The sequence below is a fragment of the Nomascus leucogenys genome, chromosome 5, assembly GCF_006542625.1.
Source record: "Nomascus leucogenys isolate Asia chromosome 5, Asia_NLE_v1, whole genome shotgun sequence".
Classification (NCBI taxonomy): domain Eukaryota; kingdom Metazoa; phylum Chordata; class Mammalia; order Primates; family Hylobatidae; genus Nomascus; species Nomascus leucogenys.
In genome coordinates, this window is record NC_044385.1 from 98,602,486 (window position 1) to 98,628,712 (window position 26,227).

The window sequence follows — 26,227 nt, forward strand, 5'->3', positions numbered from 1 at the left end:
CTATTTAACAATGAAAGAATTGTTGAGAATGGAAAATTATGAGGCCAATTGAAAATCTTATTTTTGAAGGAGGTTTAATAACATAAGATTTTTAAGTTATAATATTGGGAGAAGGATAGCAAATTCTATATGAAAGCATAATTCATATGTAATATGCATAGCAAACATTTATAGAGAATAATATCAAATATTGGTGAGGATATGGAGAAACCATATTTCATACACTTAGAGTTGCATTTTAAATTGATGTAGCCATTTGGGAGGAAAAATGGCAGTATCAAAATGTAAAATCTTTGACCCAACAATTTCACTTCATGGTATCTTTCTTAAACGTTTGCTTGTGCATGGGAGGCAATTCTTAGGATGATCTTTGAAGCACCGTGTATAATGCTTTGAAGCAATCTAAATGTTAATCCATTTAGAATTAAATAAATGGGAATTAATTAAATGATTATGTCCACATTGTGGTCTATTATATAGCAAATGGAAAGAACGAGGTATAGACATGGAAAAAACGGATCCCAAGACAGTCTATACGAAAAAAGGAAGTTACAGAGAAGAATATGTGTGATATGCCATTTGTTTAAAAAAAAGAAAAAGAAAACTGATATATCAATTCATATGTGACATACATGCATGTTAAAAAAAACAAACCTGTTAGATACACAGAAAACTAATAACAGTGATTATCTCTCAAAGGAGAAATGGAATTGAGAGTAGTGATAGAGGTCTGGGCTGGGTGCAGTGACCCACACCTGTAATCCCAGCACTTTGGAAGGCTGAGATAGGAGGATGGCTTGAGCCCAGGATTTCGAGACCAGCCTGGGCAACATAGTGAGACCCTGTCTCTACAAAAAATACAAAAAAAAAGAAAAGAAGAAGTCTGTAATCTTTATTTGTAATGTTTGGAGTTTTTAGCCTCACATTGGATTTGATAAATTATTTATAGAATTGAAAATAAATTTGAAAATATTTACTTGTGCAGAGAAGAAAATTTATGAAAATATAAACAGCTTATCCTTATGAGCAAGATTGAATTCTCAGTTGACTAGACACATCAGCTTCTGTCCTTGTCAACTCCAGTTTCTTACAGCTGAATCTACCAAAGACTGAATGTATCTGGAGATTCAGGCCCATCTTTGTTTCACAGTTCTTTCAAGTGTAGAAAGTTTGTCAATCTCTGCCCCACTTGCTTGTGGAATTTAAAACTAAACTTTCCTGCCCAGACAAAAGACTTAGCAGTCTATCTCTGACTACCTACTTCTGTGTATTCTTCTAAGCTCCAGTATTCTTTCTTTATTGACCCATCTCCCCATATTTCAGCATAAAGTTGAAAGTATCTTTCAGTGCTGTGTTATTAGTTAATTTGCCTAATAACTGAATACTAAAAATCCTTCCCTGAACCCTTACTGGTACTGGAGATCTTGTGACTTTGCTTAACTTCTTTTGCCAGTCTACCTTGGGGCAGGGTCTTACTTCCCATACTCTTTATCTGTACCCAGTTGTCCTGCCACATACAGATAAATGCTTTGCCTCAACTGCTGCACTATCTTACTTCCAACCTGGACCAGTTGTTAAATTTCTTAACGCAAGTACCATATTCTGGCCCTGGTTATTACGTGAACCTCACCACTGAGTTTTAATACTTTTTAGGTATTATGCCTTAGAAAGCCTGTTTACTGAATGAGATTTGATAACTGGGTTCAAAATTTTTAATGTAATACAAGCCATGAACATTTTGTGTACAGAATTCAAAAATCAGTTGTTTCTCATTGAAATAAAAAAGATTAAATAAGCAGTTAAAATGGGTTAAATATGGGTCTTTCACTGTATTACTCAATGATGATCTTGTTAATAAGAGTTGGAAATAAACCATATACATGCGTGGCTTAATACGTCAGAGTCTAACAAGTAAAACTTCCCCTGTAGAGTCTACATGTAAAGACTGCCAATGTAAATTTTGTTATGAAAACCTGTTATTTGATGTTTTATCCAGTACTTTTATTACCAAATATGTTTTCCTATTTCTGAGACTCCACTGTCACATTGATGTCTCTCCTGTGGTTATTTCTCAGCATCCCAGAACATGTCCTGCTACTGGGAGTTTAATTCATCCTAGCCTGAGAGCACTTCTTATGGATTACTTTCTTTGTAGCTCCCTGTGTAATGGCTGATTTTCACCTTTTAACATTTTTTCTCCCTGTACTTCCAAACCCAGAAGTGCTGTTGCAGTGAATATTCCTTCAGAGCAAACCATTAGTTCTAGTCCTTTCTGTTATTTTTAAAGTAGTATTTGGTATATGGTTGGGTCTTATGAAAACTAAAAACCCGGTTACAAATGTAGCATAAAGACAAATTGAGCCAAATTTTAGGCCTGGGGATGAGATGGTTGTGAGAATAGGTGGAAATTCTCTGTGGAAAATTTGACCCCTTAAGGTTACTATGCTAATAAATTAGAATATCAAACGTGAAGTTGTTAATGTATGAATAATACTGACTTACCTCAAATAAGATGTTCAGATTGAGAGTATGAGATGAGAAGTCTGAGTCAACAAAGTAAAATGTGGTGGGTTATATTAGCAAAACAAGGTAAGTGGGAGTTACCCGAAACTAGCTCCTGGGCATCATCAGTTCCTCACTGTTGGAGCCACTTTTGTAGCTATGTTTGTTCAACATTTTCAGAGTTCAGTTTAACAAAATAATTACACAGGCTTAATAATTTGAGGCAGATCCTTTCACTTACGTAAACAACATGGAAATAGACTAGTCCTTTAGAATTACCATTTCATTTTACGAAGCTTCAGTTTATGAAACTTAACTATATTCAAATTTTTAGGAGATAATTCTTGTTACCGCCTCGGTGGTTTATTGTTTAACTTCTGTTAAATTTTCTATATTCTAAATGTCTAAATATTGTTTACTGTTTAACTTTTCAATATAAGGAAATAATATTAGTGCCAAAAGTAACTTTCAGGTGCCATGTAATGAATAAAAACAGGTGATGCTAAAAGCTAAGTTTTTAATTATCTATTTGGAGTTGGCATTGATATCCAAAGCAACAACGTCCCGAATCCATAAAAAGGCAAAATTTGCAGTTTAATCTTTTTAGGATAAATTATCTTAAAGATCAATATTACATTCTAAATAACTTATCCAGAATTTATTTCATAATATGGTCTATGTATGTCCTAGTCTCACATACAAAGAAAGTATTGATTTCACACATTTAGTACATTTATATTTATAAACCAACTGGCCTCAAAGAGTACAGGGACATTTGTATGTCATAAAATGTTGAATTAATACTTTTTTTAGTAAAAAGTATTTTTTTTTACCACTTCACACACACTAGGATGTATAATCAAAAGGCAGACAATGATAAGCGTTGTTAAGAATGTGGAGAAATTGGCACCCTCGTTATTGCTGATGGGAATGTAAAATGGTGCAACCCTGTTGGAAAAAAGTTGGGCAGTTTCTCAAAAAGTTAAAAATAGAGTGACATATGACATAGCAATTCTGTTCCTAGGTATATAACCAAGAGAAATGAATTCATGTTTACACAAAAACTTGTACATAAATGTTCATGGTAGCATTATTCATCATAGCCCAAAATCAGAAACAACCCAAATGTCCATCAACTGATGAATCATAAGCAAAATGTGATGTAGTTATTGAATGTTATTCGGTTATAAAAAGGAATGAAATGTTGATTACAACATGAATGAACCTTGAAAACATCAGAAGGCCACATATTATATGAGTCCATTAATACGAAATGTTCAGAGTAAGCTAACTTTTAGAGACAAAAAGTAGATCAGTGGTTGCCAGACCTGGATGAAGAGGAGAATGGGGAGTGACTAATGAACATGGGGATTTTTTAGGGTAATTAAAATGTTTTTAATTAGATAATGATGCACAACTTTGTAAATAAGCTAAAAACCACAGAACTGTGTATGTTAAAAGAGTGAATTTTATGGTATATGAATTATGTCTCAGTAAAAAATTTTTCAGTGTTTGTTTTTCTATATAAAAAGGTATTTGTTAATAAAATTGTAAAAAGTTTTATATAATTAATGCCAGGATTTTCCAAAAAAGTCACAAAAACTGACATTCACTTTAAAACTTTACTGTATATTAATGTGAAATGTGCATTGTATGGAACTTCCACCGATCTGAGACTTGAAGTAGCCCATGGTGTATATCTAATGCCTGTCTTCTCTGATTATATTTTGAATGGTATTTTCACTCACTGACAGGAATGAAATAGCCTTTAAAAAGCATTTTAAAGTTTATCTTACCTCAGAAATGTCAGTTATGAATATTATGTAATAGCAGAAAGACTATCACTGTGAAGTCGAATATAAAATTGGGCTTCATCCTGAAATTTACTGGCAGTGTGTTCCTGTTAAAGAAATTATTTGACATCTCTGAGCCTCAGGTTCTTCATCTGCAAAATATCTAGTAGATCCATTGTAAGAATTAAATGAGATACCATAGATAAAACAGACTATGCTCTCTGCTTCACTGCCCTGCATATAACTCACATTTCTTCTCCCTAGAATACTTCCCACCCCTTACCTCCTCCTGCCTTACACACACACACACACACACACACACACACACACACACACACACGCCCCTCTGCACAAACCAAGTTAGGTCTCCTTCATATATGTTCCCACTGAACCTAGGGATTACCCTATTGAAGTACTTACCATTGAATTTTCGTGTTTATTTGCCTGTTTTCCCCAGAAAACTGTAAGTTCTTTTAAAAAGCAATATTTTTTCTACCAATGTATACACATTACCTAGCATACTGACTAGCTCAATAAATATTTGAATAAATGAATTTTAATACATACCCAGCATTATACTGGGTTCATAATAGCTCCCTGAAAAGATACAGTGTATCTGTATTTTGCTTTTGTGTTAGAACACAATCAACCTTAAGTATTTTCAAATTTATAGTATGTGGTGATTTATATGTTAAGTGGAAATGTTTTTATTACTGGTTATACCTATGGAATGAAGAGAATTTTCCTTATCTGAGTTGTAATAGCCTACGTGTAGGTCTATATTTATCTTCAACAGTTTGTACATTTTTTTCTTGTAATATCAAAATATATGTGTATTTACTAAGTTTATTTTGCAAGTGTTTCAAGAATTTGTAGTTTAATGTGCATATTTCATTGCTTTCTTCTCCATCTGACATTATTTAGACTTAGGATGAAACAGCAAGCTGGGAAACAATGCCATAGATTTAAAAAGGCCTATGAGAAATATAGAAATTAAATCATTCTAAGCAATGTAACTGAAATTTGCTCTTGCCATTTACAAAATGATAGGAAATAATTATTTTGGCTAGGAAGAATGAAAATAAGGGTAGAATGGTGAAAGTTAATTGATATGTTCACTGGAATTACTTATTTTCATACATATACCTACCTAAATTATTTATAAAAGCTTTGCTGAATAAATATAAATTATTAACTCCACAAATATGGGGGAGTAGAAAACATAGAAGTAAGGTTTATGATTACTTAAATCATTGAGACTGCTTTCTTTAGAGTGTCATAACCATTCTGCTTCTTTCAGGTACAGAGAACTACAACTTAGTACAGAAAGCAAAGTAACAGAATTTTTCCATCAAAGTAAATTAAAATCTTTTGAAAGTGAGCGTGTTCAACTTCTACAAGAGGAAACAGCAAGAAATCTCACACAGTGTCAACTGGAATGTGAAAAATATCAGAAAAAATTGGAGGTACATGTACAAGCTTTTCTTTCAACATTAGCATGGCATGTAAACTCCCTAAGTACAAGATTTATATTGAGCTTTATTTCTCCTATAGGATGTGGCACTATCCTGCACAAAAAAAAAAAAAAAACAAGGAAATATGTATTTCAGAAAGATGTATACTGAAAAGGACTAGAATTGTTGGGAAACAAAAAAAGCAAGAAAAGATGTCATTCACAATAGCAACCAAAAATATATAATGACTTGGAATATTTTAAATAAGAACAGTGCAGAATGTATATGAAGAAAACTGTAGAACTTCACTGACACGTGAAATGAAACACCATGTTTCTAGGAGGGAACGAAGTATACATTTTTTCAGTTTTCATCAAATAATATGACGTGTTTCTATCTAATCAAATGCCAGCATATTTTTTAACTGAAAGTAAATCTATAGAACAACTGGAAGGAAAAACAAATACAGAATAGTCAATATTTTTAAAAGTACTTTTTAAAAAGAAATAATGGAAATATATATCACATTTTAAAGTGTGTTCTGAGGCAAGAATAATTAAACTGCATACAAAATTAGTTCACAAATGGTATAAAATGTAAAGCCCCAAAACATATTTACATAAATTTAAGAATTTATACATGGTAAAGGTCATATTTCACATCAGTAGGGAAAGTATGGATTGGACAATAAATGATGCTGTGATAATCATTTGAATATTTAGAGAAAATAGTTGACTCAATACCTCATACCATATAGCAAAATTAAACTCAGATGGATTACTAGGCCACATATATGTACAATATATAATATATATATTATATATATATATAGTGTGTGTGTGTGTGTGTGTGTGTGTGTGTGTGTGTGTGTGTAGCTATAAAGGTATGAGAAGTAAATACAGATGATCCAGGCGCAGTGAGTGACTCACGCCTGTAATCCCAGCACTTTTGGAGGCTGAGGTAGGTGGCTCACCTGAGGTCAGGAGTTCTAGACCAGCCTGGCCAACATGATGAAACCTCGTCTACTACTAAAAAAATGTAAAAGTTAGGTGTGGTGGCACACACCTGTAGTCCCAGCTACTTGGGGGTTGAGGCAGGGAGGATTGCTTAAGCCCAGGAGGTCGAGGCTGCAGTGAGCTGAGATCACGTCACTGCACTCTGGCCTGGGCAGCAGAGCAAGACTACATCAAAAAAATTTTTTAAAGTAAATACAGATGAAATTATATCTTATGTTTACTTTGGGAATTAATCTGTTAATCTGATGAAAGCAAGGAAAGAAATTATATAGGAAAAATAAAACCTGAATTTGTTTTTAAAATTCATAAATTTTAAAATTCATAAATTCATAAAATTCATAAATTTTTAAATTTATATTTAAACTTAATATTTAAAATAATATAAATAATATTAAAGGCAAATTAGAAACTGAAAAACAGTATTTGTGTTATATATGACAAAGGGCTTGTGTCCTTAAGTTTAAAAGATATTTTATCAAGAGGACATGCCTTCGCCTTCTACATAAATAAGTGGGAAAAAAAAGGAGTGGACCATTTCCAAGAAATGAAATGCAAATTGCTAATAAATAAATAAATGAAAATATGAATTCTCACTGATAATTACTAAAATATAAATTTAAACTTTTTTTTTTTTTAACCTTTAGATAGGTCTGTGTGTTGTTTTTAAAGTGCTGGCAAGAGTACCCTTAAGTGGGAAATCTCATGAGTTAGAAAATGAAACAGCCCTTCTGGACATTATGGTAATCTGTGTTAAAAGCCTTAGGTTGATCCAGATTGTGAATTTTAGATCCAGATTGTGAATTTTAGCTCCAGATCGACTACAAGAACAAACCAGCAATCCTGAGAGGACCCACAGACCCTCTGAAGGAAGCGGACTGCTCCTGCAGGACCCGGGAGACACCCCAAATACTCTGGGAGGTGGAAAGCCTCGGGCAAGTTTTCAAGCCCAACTTGCTCTGGGCCTGGAAACAAGACTCTTGGGCTGTTGTGTGTGTGTGTGTGTGGGGGGGGGGGGGGGTCGGCAGTGGGAGCGAGACCAGCCCTTCAGTTTTCATGGGAACTGGGTGAGGCCTGTGACTGCTGGCTTTCCCCCATTTCCCTGACAACCTGCGTGACTCAGCAGAGGCAGCCATAATCCTCCTAGGTACACAACTCTAGTGACCTAGAAATCTCATTCCCATTCCCGCAGCAGCTGCAGCAAGACTCACCCAAGGGGAGTCTGAGCTCTGACGCAGCTAGCCCTGCCCCCACCTGATGGTCCTTCCCTACCCACCCTGGTAGCAAAAGACAAAGGATGTATAACCTTGGGAGTTCTAGGACCCCACCCACTGCCGGTCCCTTTCCATACAGCTGATTCTTTCTGGAAAGCACCACCTCCTTGCAGGAGGCCAACCAGCACAAAAATAGAGCATTAAACCACCAAAGCTAAGAACCCTCATGGAGTCCATTGCACCCTCTGCCACCTCCACCAGAATAGGCGCCGGTATCCAGGATGGAGCGACCCACAGACAGTTCACATCACAAGACTGTGCAGAAACCCCCAGTACCAGCCTGGAGCTGGGTGGACTCGCTGGGTAGCTAGACCCAGAAGAGCGACAACAATCACTGCAGTTTGGCTCACAGGAAGCCACATCCACAGGAAAAGGGGTAGGGTACTATGTCAAGGGAACACCTCGTGAGGGACAAAAGAACCTGAACAACAGCCTTCAGCCCTTGACTTGCCCTCTGACAGAGCCTACCCAAATGAAAAGGAACCAGAAAACCAACCCTGGTAATATAACAAAACAAGGCTCTTCAACACTCTCCAAAAATCACACTACTTCACCAGCAGTGGATCCAAACCAAGAAATCCCTAATTTACCTGAAAAAGAATTTAGGAGGTTAGTTATTGAGCTAATAAGGGAGGAACCAGAGAAAGGTGAAGCCCAGTGCGAGGAAATCCAAAAAATGGTACAAGAAGTGAAGGGAGAAATATTCAAGGAAGTAGCTAAAAGAAAATTAAAAATTAAGTAAACTTTGGACATGCTTTTAAAAATTGCGAAATGCTCTGGAAAGTCTCGACAATAGAATTGAACAAGTAGAAGAAAGAAATTCAGAGCTTGAAGACAAGGTCTTCGAATTAACCCAATCCAAAAAAGACAAAGAAAAAAGAATATGAAAATATGAATAAAGCCTCCAAGAAATTTGGGATTATGTTAAACAACCAAACCTAAGAATAATCAGTGTTCCTGAGGAAGAAGACAATTCTAAAAGCTTGGAAAACATATTTGGGGGAATAATTGAGGAAAACTTCCCTGGCCTTGCTAGAGACCTAGACATACAAATACAAGAAGCACAAAGAACACCTGGGGAATTCATCGCAAAAAGATTTTCGCCTAGGCACATTGTCGTCAGGTTATCCAAAGTTAAGACGAAGGAAAGAATCTTAAGAGCTGTGAGACAGAAGCACCAAGTTTTCCTATAAAGGAAAACCTGTCAGATTAGCAGCAGATTTCTCAGCAGAAAGCCTACAAGCTAGAAAGAATTGGGGATCCTATCTTCAGCATCCTCAAACAAAACAATTATAAGCTAATAATTTTGTATCTAGTGAAACTAAGCATCATAAATGAAGGAAAGATACAGTCATTTTCAGATAAACACATGCTGAGAGAATTCACCATTACCAAGCCACCACTACAAGAACAGCTCAAAGGAGCTCTAAATCTTGAAACAAATCCTGGAAACATCAAAACAAAATCTCTTTAAAGCATAAATCACACAGGGCCTATAAAACAAAAATACAAGTTAAAAATCAAAAACAACAACAAAAAAGTACACAGGCAACAAAAAGCATGATGAATGCAATGGTACCTCACATTTCAATACTAACATTGGATGTAAATGGCCTAAATGCTCCACTTAAAAAAGGTACAGAACTGCAGAATGGATGAGAACTCGCAAACTATCTGCTGCCTTCAGGAGACACAGTAACACATAAGGACTCACATAAACTTAAAGGGGTGGAAAAAGGCATTTCATGCAAATGAACACCAAAAGCGAGCAGGGGTAGCTATTCTTAGACAAAAAAAAACTTTAAAGCAACAGTGGTTAAAAGGGACAAAGAGGGACATTATATAATGGTAAAAGGCCTTGTCCAACAGGAAAATACACAATGGACCTAATACTGGAGCTCCCAAATTTATAAAACAATTACTAATAGTCCTAAGCAATGAGATAATCAGCAACACCGTAATAGTGGGGGACTTCAGTACTCCACTGACAGCACTAGAGAGGTCTTCAAGACAGAAAGTCAACAAAGAAACAATGGATTTAACTGGATTTAAACTGTACCTTGGAACAAATGGACTTAACAGATGTAAACAGAACATTTCATCCAACAACTGCAGAATACACATCCTATTCAACAGCACATGGAACTTTCTCCGAGATAGACCATCTGATAGGCCATAAAATGAGCCTCAATAAATTTAAGAAAACTGAAATTATATCAAGCCCTCTGTCAGACTGCAGTGGAATAAAACTGGAAATCAACTCCAAAAGGAACCTTCAGAACCACACAAATACATGGAAGTTAAATAACCTGCACCTGAATGAGCATCACATCAAAAATGAAATCAAGATGGAAATTAAAAAATTGTTTGAACTGAATGACAGTAGTGACACAGCCTATCCAAACCTCTGGAATACAGCTAAGGCAGTGCCAAGAGGAAAGTTCATGGCCCTAAACACCTACATCAAAAAGTCTGAAAGAGCACAGACAATCTAAGGTCACGCCTCAAGGAACTAGAGAAGTAAGAATAAACCAAACCCAGCAGAAGAAAGGAAATAACCGAGATCAGAGCAGAACTAAATGAAATTTGAACAAAAAAAAAAAGAAATACACAAGATAAATGAAACAAAAAGCTGGTTCTTTGAAAAGATAAATAAATTTGATAGATCAGGCCAGGCACGGTGGCTCACGCCTGTAATCCCAGCACTTTGGGAGGCTGAGGTGGGCAGATCACCTGAGGTTGGGAGTTCAAGTCCAGCCTGACCAACATGGAGAAACCCTGTCTCTACTAGAAATGCAAAAAAATAAAATAAAGCCGGGCATGTGGCACATGCCTGTAATCCCAGCTACTCAGGAGGCTGAGGTAGGAGAATTGCTGGAACTCGGGAGGCAGAGGTTGCAGTAAGCAGAGATTGTACCATTGCATTCCAGCCTGGGCAACAAGAGCGAAACTCCATCTCAGAAAAAAAAAAAAAATTGATAGACCATTAACAAGATTAACCAAGAAAAGAAGAAAATCCAAATAACCTCAATGAGAAATGAAACAGGAGATATTACAACTGACACCACTGAAATACAAAAGATTATTCAAGTCTACTGTAAATATCATTACACACATAAACTAGAAAACCTAAAAGAGATGGATAAATTCCTTGAAAAAATACAACTCTCCTAGCTTAAATCAAGAAGAATTAGATACCCTAAAAAGACCAATAACAAGCAGCGAGATTGAAACGGTAATTTAAAAATTACCAAAAATAAAGTCCAAGACCAGATGGATTCACAGCAGAATTCCACTGGACATTCAAAGAAGAATTGGTACCAATCCTTTGACACTATTTCACAAGATAGAGAAAGAAAGAACCCTCCCTAATTCATTCTATAAAGCCAGCATCACCCTAATACCAAAACCAGGAAAGGATGCAACCAAAAAAGAAAACTACAGACCGATATCTTTGATGAACATAAATGCTAAAATCCTTAACAAAATACTAGCTCACCAAATCCAACAACATATCAAAAAGATAATCCATCACGACCAAGTAGGTTTCATACCAGGGATGCTGGATGGTTTAACGTATGCAAGTCAATAAATGTGATAACCACATAAACAATTAAAAACAAATTAAAAATCAACAGATGCAGAAATAGCGTTAGACAAAATCCAGCATCACTTTATGATTGAAACCCTCAGCAAAATCAGCATACCTTAACGTCATAAAAACCATCTATAACAAACCTACAGCCAACATAATACTGAATGGGGAAAAGTTGAAAGCATTCCTCCTGAGAAATGAAACGAGACAAGGATGCCCATTCTCACCACTCTTCTTCAATGTAGTACTGGAAGTCCTAGCTAGAGCAATCAAACGAGAAAGAAATAAAGGGCGTCCAAATCAGTAAAGAGGAAGTCAAACTGTCCCTGTTTGCTGACCATATGATTGTTTACCTTGAAAACCCTAAGTACTACTCCAGAAAGCTCCTAGAACTGATAAAACAATTCAGCAAAGTTTCCGGATACAAGATTGATGTACACAAATCAGTAGTTCTTCTATACACCAACAGCGACCAGGCAGAGAGTCAAATCAAGAACTCAACTCCTTTTACTATAGCTGCAAAAAAATAAAATACTTAAGAATATTCCTAACAAAGGAGTTGAAAGACCTTTACAAGGAAAACTACAAAACACTGCTGAAAGAAATCATAGATGGCACAAACAAATGGAAACACATCCCATGCTCACGGATGTGTAGAATCAATATTATGAAAATGACCATACTGCCAAAAGAATCTACAAATTCAGTGCAACCCCCATCAAAATACCACCATCATTCTTCCCAGAGTTAGAAAAAAACAATTCTAAAATTCATGTGGAATCAAAAAAGAGCCCACATAGCCAAAGCAAGACTAAGCAAAAAGAACAAATCTGGAGGTATCACACTACCTGATTTCAAACTATACTATAAGGCCATAGTCACCAAAACAGTGTGGTACTGGTATAAAAATAGGCACATAGACCAATGGAACAGAATAGAGAACCCAGAAATAAACCCAAATGCTTAACAGCCAACTGATCTTTGACAAAGCAAACAAAAACAAAGTGGGGAAAGGACACCCTTTTCGACAAATGGTGCTGGGGTAATTAGCCACATGTAGGAGAATGAAACTGAATCCTCATCTCTCACCTTATACAAAAATCAACTCAAGATGGATTAAGGACTTAAATCTAAGACCCAAAACTATAAAAATTCTGGAACCTAACATCAGAAAAACCCTTCTGGGCATTGGCTTAGGCAAGGATTCCATGACCAGAAACCCAAAAGCAATTGCAATAAAAACAAAGCTGGCCAGGTGCAGTGGCTCATGCCTGTAATTCCAGCACTTTGGGAGGCCAAGGCAGGCAGATTACGTGAGGTTGGGAGTTCAAGACTAGCCTGACCAACATGGTGAAACACCATCTCTACTAAAAATACAAAATTAGCTGGGTGTGATGGTGCATGCCTGTAATCCCAGCTACTCGGGAGGCTGAGGCAGGAGAATTGCTTGAACCCGGGAGGCGGACATTCCAGTGAGCCGAGATTGTGCCATTCCACTGCACCCTGGGCAACCAGAGCGAAACTCCGTCTCAAAACAAAAAGCAAAAAACAAAAAAAACAAAGCTAAATAGCTGGGACCTGATTAAAGAGCTTTTGCACAGCAAAAGGAACAGTCAACAGAGTAAACAGACAACCCACAAAGTGGGAGAAAATCTTCACAATCTATATATCTGACAAAGGATGAATCCGGAATCTACAGTGCACTCAAATCAGTAAGAAAAAAAACAATCCCATCAAAAAGTGGGCTTAGGACATGAACAGACAATTCTCAAAAGAAGATATACAAATGGCCAGTAAACATGAAAAAATGCTCAACATCACTAATGATTGGGGAAATGCAAAACAAAACCACGATGCAGTACCCCCTTACTCCTGCAAGAATGGCCATAATCAAAGAATCAAAAAGCAGTAGGCTGGGCACAATGATGCACGCCTGTAATCCCAACACTTTGGGAGACCGAGGCAGGCGGATCACCTGAGGACAGGAGTTCGAGATCAGCCTGGCCAACATGTGAAACCCTGTCTCTACTAAAAATAAAAAATTAGCCAGGCATGGTGGTGGGTGCCTGTAAACTCGAGAGACTGAGGCAGGAGAATCACTGGAACCCGGGAGGAAGAGGTTGCAGTGAGCCAAGATCATGCTACTACGCTCCAGCCTGGGTGACAAGAGCGAGACTCCTTCTCAAAAAAAAAAAAAAAACCAACCAGTAGATGTTGGCATGGATGTGGCGATCAGGGAACACTTCTACATTTCTGGTGGGAAAGTAATCTAGTACAGCTGCTATGGAAAACAGTGTGGAAATTCCTTAAAGAACTAAAAGTAGAACTACCATTTGATCCAGCAATCCCATTACTGGGCATCTACCCAAAGGAAAATAAGTCATTATTTGAAAAAGATACTTGCACACACATGTTTATAGCAGCACAATTTACAATTGCAAAATCGTGGAACCAACCCGAATACCCATCAATCGAATGGATAAAGAAACTGTAGTGTATGTATATATACATATATATGTATATATACATATATGTGTGTATATATACATATATATGTATATATACATATATGTGTGTATATATACATATATGTGTGTATATATACATATATATGTATATATACATATATGTGTGTATATATACATATATGTGTGTATATATACATATATATGTATATATACATATATGTGTGTATATATACATATATGTGTGTATATATACATATGTATATATATGATGGAATACTGCTCAGCCATAAAAAGGAATGAATTAACAGCATTTGCAGTGACCTAAATGAGATTGGAGACTACTATTCTAAGGGAAGTAACTCAGGAATGGAAAACCAAATGTCACATGTTCTACTGATATGTGGGAGCTAAGCTATGAGAACACAAAGGCATGAGAATGATACAGTGGACTTTGGGTACTTGGGAGGAAGAGTGGAATGGGGAAAGGGTAAAAGACTACAAATATAGTGTAGTGTATACTGCTCCGGTGATGGGTGCACCAGGATTTCACAAATTACTGCTAAAGAACCTACTTGTGTAACCAAATACCACCTGTACCCCAATAACTTACGGAAAAATAAATAAGGGCCATGTGGCTTTAAAAAAAAAAAAGAATTGATTGTTGGCATCTGAGCCTGTAGTCTCTGCATCAGTAGGCAATATACCAAGTGGGTGGTATTAATCTTTCCTCAGCTTTTAAATATTAAGTAAACCCCCAAAATAAAATGGAAAGAAAAAAAGCTGATCCAGTAATTTTACTTAAAGGAATTTTATCTAAGGAAATAGAGATATGTATAAAGGTTTATATAAATGATGCATGTCACAGCATTATTTATTATGTAAAAATTGGAAGTAACTTAAGTGTCCAACAGTAGATAAAGTTTTCAATTAGCATATTATAAATTGTATATTTTGCTGTGTCCATGTACTGCATGTTCTTGGGTATTTTAGATTTGGGGAAAAGGCTAATTAAAAACATGGAATGAAGGATGCAGTTAGGAAATTAGTATGGTCTTGACTATGGTTTACATGTTCAGTAAAAATCATCAATATACATAGAAAAACATTTGAAGGAAATCTTTTTTTTTTTTTGAGACAGTCTCACTCTGTCTCCCAGGCTGGAATGCGGTGTCGCAATCTCGGCTCACTGCGACCTCTGCTTCCGCGGTTAAGCCATCCTCCCACCTCAGCCTCCTTAGTAGCTAAGATTACAGGCGTGCACCACCATGCCCAGCTAATGTTTTTATATTTTTCGTAGAGATGGGGTTTCACCATGTTGGCCAGGGTTATCTCAAGCTCCTGACCTCAAGTGATTCCCCCTGCCTCAGCCTCTCAAAGTGCTAGGATTACAGGTGTGAGCCACTGCACCCAGCCAAATATATCCAGATATTAAAGTTTATTTATAAATGGTATAATTATGGGTGATTTTTATTTCTTCATTCTCCCCCTTAGACTAAGACCTTTTTAAAAATATGCTCCTAGGTCTCAGCCAGAGCCTGGCACATAGTTAATTGAATTGATAGTATGCAGTGCTTTGTAACTGTCTATTAGGCAGTAAGCACTGTCCTGAGCCCAATTACACACACAAATTTTAAGAAATGATTCCTATCTTCAGGAAACTAAGAATTTTGAACAGGGCTTTGAATAGAGCTTTCTGTAATGATAGAAATATTCTGTATCTGCAGTATCCAGTTCAGTAGCCACTTGCCACGTGTGGTCATTTAGCACCTGAAATATGGCTAGTGCACTGAGGAACCAAGCTTCTTTAGTTAATCTTAATTAAATTAAATCTAAAATTAGCTACATGTATTTAATGACTCTGGTATTAGACTGCATGCTCTAGACAATTAACCAGAGCATACCCATCCTTACTGTTAGGCAGTGGTAGGATTTGAAAACTTTTCTCCTTAGTTTTATCATAAAAGAAAAATGGAAGGTATTTTCTGCCCAAATAGAATTTCTTCTGGCAGTATTGGATAGGGATTGGCCTGTGGGCTTTAGGCTCAACAGACCTAAGATTTGAACCCAGTTACTCACCACTCTGGATAAATTACTCATTTTCTTTGGGAATAATAATAGCAACTGCTTCATAATGTTGTTGTATCTGTTTGGCTCATATAAAACAACCATTTATGCTCAGTACCAATTCATAGAAATCCTCAAAATATTGTTTTGATGCTATAGAATTTTGTTTTAGTTAAGTTGGGAAATGCTAGGAAAATGGAAGTATCCTTTCCCAAAAGATAATTATTTGTTGGGTAAAAGATATTTTTTTTTCACTTTTCAGATCCCATAATAGTGTGCCCACTAATAAACTCAAGTATTTTAATCTTCCAGTTTTCCTTTCTGCATATGAAGGTTTATTTTACAGTTACAAAAATATGAAATTATAGGTCATTAAACAGAAACTACAATGCAAAGAAACTGAAAGTTATTCAATTAGAAGCCTTTCTCAATTGAAAATCAGATATTAGTTTCCCCCAAATTATAATGCAATTCAATTACAGGATAAATATCATAAAATAGAACTGGTTTGTCTTTATTTTGGAAATACATGTGTTGCATACGTTTGTCATTTATCCAAAATATCAAAAAAAAATTTTTTTTTTTGAGGAGGGGGAGGAGTCCTGCTCTCTCACCCTGGCTGGAGTGCAGTGGCACCATCTCAGCTCACTACAACCTCCACCTCCCAGTTTCAAGCGATTCTTGTGCCTCAGCCTTTCAAGTAACTGAGACTGCAGGCGCACACTACCACACCCAGCTAATTTTTGTATTTTTAGTAGAGACGGGGTTTTGCCGTGTTGGCCATGCTGATCTCAAACTCCTGACCTCAGGTGATCCACTTGCCTTGTCCTCCCAAAGTGCTGGGATTACAAGTGTGAGCCACCATGCCTGGCAAAATATTTCTTTTTTAATGGCATTCATTTGATATTTTAAGACCACATAATACAGAAAATACACTTATAATACTAGGTGACAATATTCCTTTACACAGCTGTACGCACTAGATTTTTTTTAATGTATAAGGTGAGAATAAAAGATTTTGAAGAAATACACCATAAAGGGGGGTTGTTAACTAACAAATCAGCCTTGACTCATTTTAATGTTTTATTTCTACTTTTTTGTTCTAGAGAAGTTATATTATTTAATATGGCACAACTAGTAAGTGACTGAACTGTGATTAGACCTTAACACCTGACCAACCTCACTTTTTTTTTTTTTTTTTGAGACAGTCTCTATCACTCAAGCTGTAGTGCAATGGCGTGATCTCAGCTCAGCGCAACCTCTGTCTCCCAGGTTAAAGCGATTCTCCTGCCTCAGTCTCCTGAGTAGCTGGGATTACATGCGCGCACCACAACGCCCGGCTAATTTTTGTATTTTTAGTGGAGACAGGGTTTCACCATGTTGGCCAGGCTGGTCTTGAACTCCTGACCTCGTGATCCGCCCATCTCAGCCTCCCAAAGTGCTGGGATTACCGGCGTGAGCCACCACACCCAGCGTAAATCCCATACTTTTAACTACCACAATATTTAATATTTATTACAGTAATCTCTCCAAGATTCACTTCTGGAAATTACTCTGATTAATGAAACTAATTAAAGGGCCTCAGAAAATAAAGCCTTAGTGAAAAACATAAAAATATATTAAATATATGTATGTTTAAAAAGACACAAGCAAAATTTGTAGATGGTGTCTACTTATAAAGCAAATCAACGTTCAGTATTTAAAACTTTTTTCATATACTTTCTTCAGGAAAATGCTGTAGAGTCATAATCTGTTGCAGGTGATTCTCCCACACATCCTTTTTTATTCCCTTTAGCTGGTTACAAACAAAATTGATTTTATAACCTCCAAAAAATTGCAACTTGCAGTTTGCAAAGGACTCTCTCATAGACCTGTCCACTTGGTCTCTGGATGCAGGTGACTAGTAATTATTATGCTTTGTTTAAAGGTCATATATGGAAAAACACCTTTCTAAAAAATGTTGTGGTTCTAAAGATTCTGGTTGATAAAACTGAGGCTGGAGGAAATTTCTTAACATTGTGTGCCCCTATTAAACTGAAGCCTTGAGAAGGCAGAGAGATTATTCATTTATCATTGTGTCAGCAGTGCTTAACACAGTGCATCTCATAATGAATCCTCAATAAATACTTGATGAATGAATGGTTTGATTAAGAATAATGTAGTATAGTTTGAATCTTTTGGTGGGGGGGGGATTCTAGAAAGTATTTTTAAGACAATTCTTATTTATAATTAATTTATAGAGAAATAATTTCATGATGGTAAAGATAATGGACTTTTTTGGGCTTATACCGAATATTCTCATTGATTGTTAACTTGGAGATTATTTATTTTTGCTTAATTATTAATTGGCAAAGGCTCCCAAAGCATTGGCTTTATATATTTGTCTCTAAGGCAAAATTATAATTTTGTATTATCATTATTTAATCTTTGTATTATCATTCAGTTAATACATGTATTATTCAAAGGAAGGAAAATTTTACTCTGAGAACTTTATAAATGGATTCCTAAAATTAATGGGCTTATTTTATGTATCCATGTTTAAACTGAAATGTTCATGTATTGATTTTTATTAAAACAAATCTTTAATATTATAGCCTACCATGAGTCCAATAGTCAAGTTCTCATTGGCTTTTCAGGAGCAGTAATAGGTTTACTTATAATAACCACTCAGACAAATCCACAGAAACAGAAAATTCTCTAATATGGGTTACTAGAGGTATTGGGAGATACCCCACATCAGTAGTTTTTCGGGACCTCTCTTTCACATTATGAAGTTGTTTTTAAAATTACATCTCTCATAATGCTTTTTAAATCTCTCCTTAAAATAATACCTTATAAAATATCCCATCTTCGACATTTTGATTCCTTATCTCTAATCATTTCTCCTGTTTTTCTTCGTGTGGTGCTTTTGCAGGGGGAAGTGGGGTACAAATGAAAAAGTATCAGCTCTGCTGTGGGAATAGTCCTTTAACACTGCCTTTACTGATTCTCTCTTTTCACAGTGGAATTAGTATCATCAGCTACCAGATTCTTAATGAATTACATCCCAATGTAATGAACTCCATGTAAGCCCCAGATAATTTCACTGAGCAATGATTTTTTTTTAATGAATTAACAAGTTTCTAGAAAACACATTCCCAACAAGCAAGAAGAAGAAATAATGCTAAAACACGCATTTTGTTTTTTCTGACCCAACCAGAGCCAGTGGAAATCACCATAAAAATGCTGTTCCCATTTTATTCCTTCTCCACTCTCCAAAGGAATGTATATGGAGAGTGAGGGATAATGTTTTGTTTACTTTGGGGGAAAGTTTTGCTGAAAATGGAAGGAAATGACCTGAAGTTAAGGAAAAATATAATTTCTGCTCATTGAGAACTGTAAATAGGTCTTCCTTCTCCCTTTTTCCACATCACAGAAAACATAATCATACGTATTTTTGTATTGTGAACTTTATGTCATTAGAGAAAATAGTTGTCTTTAGAAGTGTTTAATTGTAGAGAATTCAAGATGATTAAATTAGTGGAACTCTATTTGCATGAACTATTTCATGCAGAATTGTCATATAGTTATATTTCTTACAGTAGCAATAGTACTTTTCAACACTATGTTCTAGGTACTCTGCTAAGCACTGTAAATTTATCATCTCATTTAATTTCTTTCAACAGTGTTTTAAGGTAAGCTTATAAAGAATAAGTAATTGCCTAAGATCACAGCTAGTAAGTGTCAAAGCCATATTGAAATCCAAATTTTTCTGGCTCCAAACCATATTCTTCACTGTAGTAGTCTGTTGCCTCTCAGGAAACAGTATCTTACTTATGCTGTATTAGAAAACAGGTGTAATACCACTCCATAATTTAGTCTGTAATAGTAAGTAAGCATTCCAGATAATTGGAATTTAAGCATTAAAACATTTCCTTATCACTAGAGGCATCTCTTTTTTTAGTTAATTTATTGTTGTCATCATGGTGTTTCGTTCAATGAATTACCATTGGAGTGTAGGATTTTTTGCTTGTATACAAAATGACTCCAATTTCCATGCCCTTTGCATCTCATTTTTAATGTGTTTTAGTTGTTCACAAAGGCATTTTCTGATACTGCCTCAAGCAGCACTTCACATTTACCTTTTGATTTCCTGCTTTGAATTTATGACTGTTCAGAAAACCAAAAATGTTATTAAGATCATAGTAAGGGTAGATTCAATAAGCTCTGATGGAAAATTGAAGGATGTATTGTCAGTACATCGTTTTTACAAACAGCTTTGTAAGCCTCTGTCAAATAGCTTTGATTGCCAGATAAATGACCTCTATGTAAATATGACATTGTATTTTTTTAAATTCTAACAAGCAAATGCTAATATTACTCCTATAATTATTCCTAATTTTAAATTCATTTTTTATTCAGCTTATAAAATAAGGATAAGGTACTTCATAATTTTCAGTTAAAAACAACTGAATTATTTACCTTAGAAATAAATATATTTAATTTCCTCATTAGTCATCTTAATTGAGCTACTTTCTCTTAATATTTAAATAATAAAAAAAGCCTATGTATGTCTTTGCATCATGTTTTTGTCTTAACTGTGCACCTATTTAATTCTGCCTTTGTAATTCTTCTCTTTCCCTATTAGGTTTTAACCAAAGAATTTTATAGTCTCCAAGCCTCTTCTGAAAAACGCATTACTGAACTTCAAGCACAGAACTCGGAGCATCAAGCAAGGCTAGACATTTATGAGAAACTGGAAAAAGAGCTTGATGAAATAATAATGCAAACTGCAGAAAGTAAGTCTTCACCCACACACACATGCACAACTTTTTTTTTCTGGCAGCAAAAGACTCCTGACATTATTTCTAAAACTTCTTTGGGACCAGGCACGGTGGCTCATGCCTGTAATCTTAGCACTTTGGGCAGCCAAGGTGGGCAAATCACTTGAGGTCAGGAGTTCGAGACCAGCCTGGCCAACATGATGAAACCCCATCTCTACTAAAAATACAAAAAACAATTACCCAGGGTGATATCGGGGAATCCCAGCTACTCCAGAGGCTGAGGCAGGAGAATTGCTTGAACCTGGAAGGCAGAGGTTGCATTGAGCCGAAATCATGCCACTGTACTCCAGCCCAGGCAACAGAGTAAAACTGTCTCCAAAAAAAAAAAAAAAAAAAGAAAAGAAAAAATAAAGCTACTTTGGTATATTTTCTTGAAATATAATTGGTGACTATTTCTAAATAAAATTCTGTATTTCAAATATTCGTTCATCTTCATCTTAGAAATTGCAGTCAAAAAAGAAACAGGTTAAATATGATAGCTTTTATCTTTTTAATTTTTTATCAAATTCACTTATTCCAGAATTGTTAAGTATTTACATCTGTCAGGAACTGGGGATTAGGAGTTCATGGAAATAATTCCCGTCTCAAGGAATTTCTAATCTACTGGGAGAGATGAACATAATAACAAATAATTAGAGTAGCAAGATAAATGCTATAAGCAAAAAATATGCAATTCTCAGTGGAAATACAAAAGAGATCATTAATTAATCCCACCTTTAAAGGAGGCGAGGAATATCTAAGAGGGGAGATGACAGTGCAATTAGTCTTTTTTTTTTTCTTTTTTTTTTTTTGAGATGGAGTTTCACTCTTGTTGCCCAGGCTGGATTGCAACGGTGTGATCTCAGCTCACCTCCACCTCTGCCTCCCAGTTTCAAGCGATTCTCCTGCCTCAGCCTCCGAGTAGCTGGGATTACAGGCATGCGCCACCACACCCAGCTCATTTTGTATTTTTGGTAGAGACGGGGTTTCTCATGTTGGTTAGGTGGTCTCAAACTCCCGACCTCAGGTGATCTGCCCGCCTCGACCTCCCAAAATGCTGGGATTACAGACGTGAGCCACTGTGCCCAGCCTTGGAATGAGTCTTGAAGTACAAATAAAAATTCATTTGATGGTACTGTGTTATAATCTTTGATCTTTAATTTCTGTTTTCCTTTTTTCTTGTTTTCCGCTCTTGTTATCTTCCTGTCTTATCCCTGACATTAATAAATATTTTAAATTAACATTTCACCATTGGCTGTGATGTTTGCTACAGTACATTATTTGTGTTCAAAAGTCAGATAACCATGGCATTCTTATAAAAATGGGTTTAAACTTCACTTGAAGTTGAATTTGAATCTAGGTAGGGTTCTAGTTATTTTAGGCACATTTTTGCATAAGGACTGTACTTACTTGTAGGCCAATGTAAGAAAAACTTTTATTTCTTTCCTATCATTGTCCTATTTCCCATTTCCAAGGTCAATGTCTGATAACTGCAATAGATTTTAAATTTATCTTCAGTTTCTTCACTGGAGTCAAAGTAATCTTCGTAACATTCAAATTTTCATATCATATGCCGCTTTAATGACTTTTATTGTCTTCATTGAGACAATAAAGTCAAATTTCTTTACATGACTTCATGATTAGACTCATGTTTATCTTTCTGCTTTTCATATCTTGCCATTCCCCTCCATATCATATCATTGTTTTGAAAGTTTCATACTCTTTCTTATCTCCATAACTTTGCATATGTCCCTTTGTCTAAACAAATTAGGAATAGAAGGGAACTTCCTCGATCTGAAAAAGGGCATTTATAAAAACCAACAGCTAAAATTGTACTTAATGGTGAAATATTGAATACTTTCCCCATTGAGGGGGAGAGTAAGACAGGGTTTCCTATTTTCATGATTTATATGACATATTAAGTGCTGTATTTGAATTCCTAACCTGTGAGATAAGGATAAGAGAAGATATAAAATATATAAAAATCAGAAAGGAATAATAAGAATCTATTTTCAGATTACCAAACAACTACTAAAACTGATAAGTGAATATAGCAGGATATATAGTCATTACCCAAAAATATACTAGAAGTAAACAATTGGAGAAGTAAGTAGCAACAAAAAACACAAAATACTTAGGAATAAATTTAAGCCAAAAAACCCTACAGATCATTGCTAAGAGAAGTTAAAGAACCACTCCCCCCAAAATCACGAAATATATTGTGAATTCTATCAATTCAGTGTTCTTCTAGTCACAGTGGCAGCAGGCTTTTTTGTATTTCATTCATATGGAATGCAAAGGACTGGAATATCCAAAGCAATCTTGAAAAAAGTTGAAGGCTGGTGTGGTGGTGCACTCATAGTCCCAGCTACCCGGGAGGCTGAGGCAGGAGGATTGCTTGAGCTTAGCGGTTAAAGCCTATAGGGTGCAATGATCGTGCCTGTGAATACCCACTGCACTCCAGCCTGGGTAACATAGTGCGACCTTCTCTCCTCCACAAAAAAAGGAACAAATTGGAAGAATTACACTACCTGTTTTCAAGATTTACTGTAAAGCTTCAATATCAGGATAATACAGTACTGGCTTAAGGAAAGACAAATACAGCAATGAAACTACTAGAAAACCCAGAAACAGATCCATACTTAAATAATAATTTCATTTTTAACAAAGGCAGCAAAGCAAACAGATGGAGAAAGGAAAATTTGTTCAGTAAATGGTGCTAAAAAAAATTTGACGTCTTTATGGAAATAAACTTCCATACGCCAATATTAATCTGAGACGATACCTAAATGGAATAGCTAAAACTATAAGTAACAGAAAACATAGGTGAGTATCTTTACAACGTGGGGTACATTAAGACTTTTTTTGACGTGGCCCTTGAATGTAATTATCATAAAAGAAAAACTGATAAAGTAAATGTCATCAAAATTTAAAACTTCTGTTCTTCAAAAGACACCATTAAGAAATGGATAGCCAAGCAACAGACTCAAAGAAAATAACCACAATTTTATATCTGACAAAGGAATGATATCCAAAATAAGAAAATATTGAGGAGAAAATATTCACAAAACATAAATTAGACAAAAAAAAATTATATCCAAATGTGGTGGGCTGAAAAACGTCCTTCTAGAGATGTCCATGTCCTGTTGGGCATAGTGACTCATGCCTGTAATTCAACACTTTGGGAGGCTGAGGCAGGTGGATCACTTGAGCTCAGGAGTTCAAGACCAGCCTGACATGGTGAGACCCCATCTCTAAAAAGAAAGAGAGAGAAGGAAAGGAAGGAAAGAAAGGAAAGAAAAGAAGGAAAGAAAGGAAAGGAAGAAGGAAGGAAGGAAAGAAAGAAAAAGAAAGGAAAAGGAAGGAAGGAAAGAAAAGAGAAAAGAAAAGAAAGATGTCCGTTTCCTAATCTTTGGAACCTCTGAAAGCTGGAAATGGCAAGGAAACAGATTTCACCATAGAGCCTTCAGACAGAACCAACCCTACAAAGCATTAACTTCAGGTCAGTGAGGCTGATTTTTGGACTTATGACCTGTAGAGCTATAAAATAATAAATTTGTACTGTTTAAACCGTAAAGTCTGGCAATCTGTTAATGTTACCAGTAGGAAATTAATATACCAGAATATATATTTAAAAATTCATGTAACTTAGTGATTAAGAAAAAACAGTCCAGTTTAAAACATGGGCAAAAGGTTTAAACACTTCACAAAGGAAGACATGTGAATGACAAATAAGCATAATAAAAGTATTCAACATTACTTTTCATGAGAGAAAAGCAGATTAAAAGCCCAGTGAGATACCACTGTACACCCACAAGAATGGCTAAAATTAGAAAGACTGACTATACCAAATGTTGGTGAGAAGTGGAGCAACTGGCAGTTTCTTACAAAATAAACAACCTAATCAGTGATCCAGCATTTCCATTACTTACCCAAGAGAGAAGAAAGCATATGCACCTTAAAAGATTTCCACTAGAATGTTCGTAGGAAATTTATTTATAATAGTCAAAAACTGACAACAGCCCAGGTGTGTATCTCAAAGGAAAGTGGTTAATCAAACCATTATACATTCATGTAGTAGAATACTTCTCCTCACTGAAAAGAAACAATTGACTTACTTAACAACATGGATGAATCTGAAAAACATAAAGTGTACTTTAATATAGTATGATTATACTGTATGATTATAGTATATAGTATGATTATACTATATGATTATAGTATATAGTATGATTATACTATATGATAGTATATAGTATGATTATACTATATGATAGTATATAGTATGATTATACTATATGATAGTATATAGTATGATTATACTATATGATATATAAAGTTCTAGAAGAGACAGAAGTAATCTATGATGAAAAAACTCAAGGGGTGGGGGTAAAAATTTTTTTTTATTTTTAAAAAGACAAAAATCAGAACTGTAGTTGTCTCTAAAGATGATTGTCACCAAAAATTAACTGAGAAAAGTGACATGGAACTTTCCAGGGTATTCAGATGTTCTATGTATCTTGATAGGGTTTGTGTTACACATGTGTATACATTTCAAAACTTTTACATTTCAAAACTCGTTGAATGGTAGACTTAAAAAATAAAAATAAAATTTATACATGGTGAAAGTTACAAATCTTATCTTTTAGAAAATAACTGTAAATACATATTGAATTATAATTGATGATTTGCATGTTAAACTGTTGAGGAGTGAAGTGTGCACATGTCCACAACTTTCTTTGAAATGCATCAAAAAAACAGATTTATGGAAACAGGGATGGATATATGTGTAATAAACACATAGTACGTTTGATTTAGAATCCAGATGTTGGAGCCAGGCACAGTGGCTCATGCCTTTAACCCCAGCATTTTGGGAGACCAAGGCAGGACGATTGCTTGAGCCCAGAAGTTCAAGGCCAGCCTGGGCAACCTGGCAAGACCATCTCTACAAAAAAATAGAAAATGAACCAGGCATGGTGGTGCCAGCTGCATGGGAGGGTGAGGTGGGATGATCACCTGAGCCCTGAATGTCAAGGCTGCAGTGACTGTGTTCACGCCACTGCACTCCAGTCTGGGTGACAGAATGAGACCCTGTCTCAAAAAAAAAAAAAAAAAAAAAATTGCAGGTGTTGAGTATATGGATGTATACTGTACATTTTTTCAGTGTGTCCACGTGTATAAATATTTTCTTAAAAGCTGCAGAAAAATAGAAAATTAATTTTTGTTATGATACTATCTAAACCAACTTCAAATAAAATTGAT

The 26,227-nt window shown here is 35.6% G+C and overlaps 1 protein-coding gene across 3 annotated transcripts in view; it reads left to right on the forward strand.

The window, feature by feature from the left end:
• PIBF1 (progesterone immunomodulatory binding factor 1) overlaps positions 1–26,227 on the forward strand; it is a 225,706-nt gene that overhangs the window by 98,065 nt on the left and 101,414 nt on the right. For all 3 annotated transcript variants that reach the window (XM_030813487.1, XM_003257435.4, XM_030813486.1), the window contains 2 exons: positions 5,596–5,761; positions 20,791–20,941. In XM_030813487.1, coding sequence (XP_030669347.1) covers positions 5,596–5,761; positions 20,791–20,941 — 317 coding nt within the window. The remainder of the gene's footprint in view (positions 1–5,595; positions 5,762–20,790; positions 20,942–26,227) is intronic.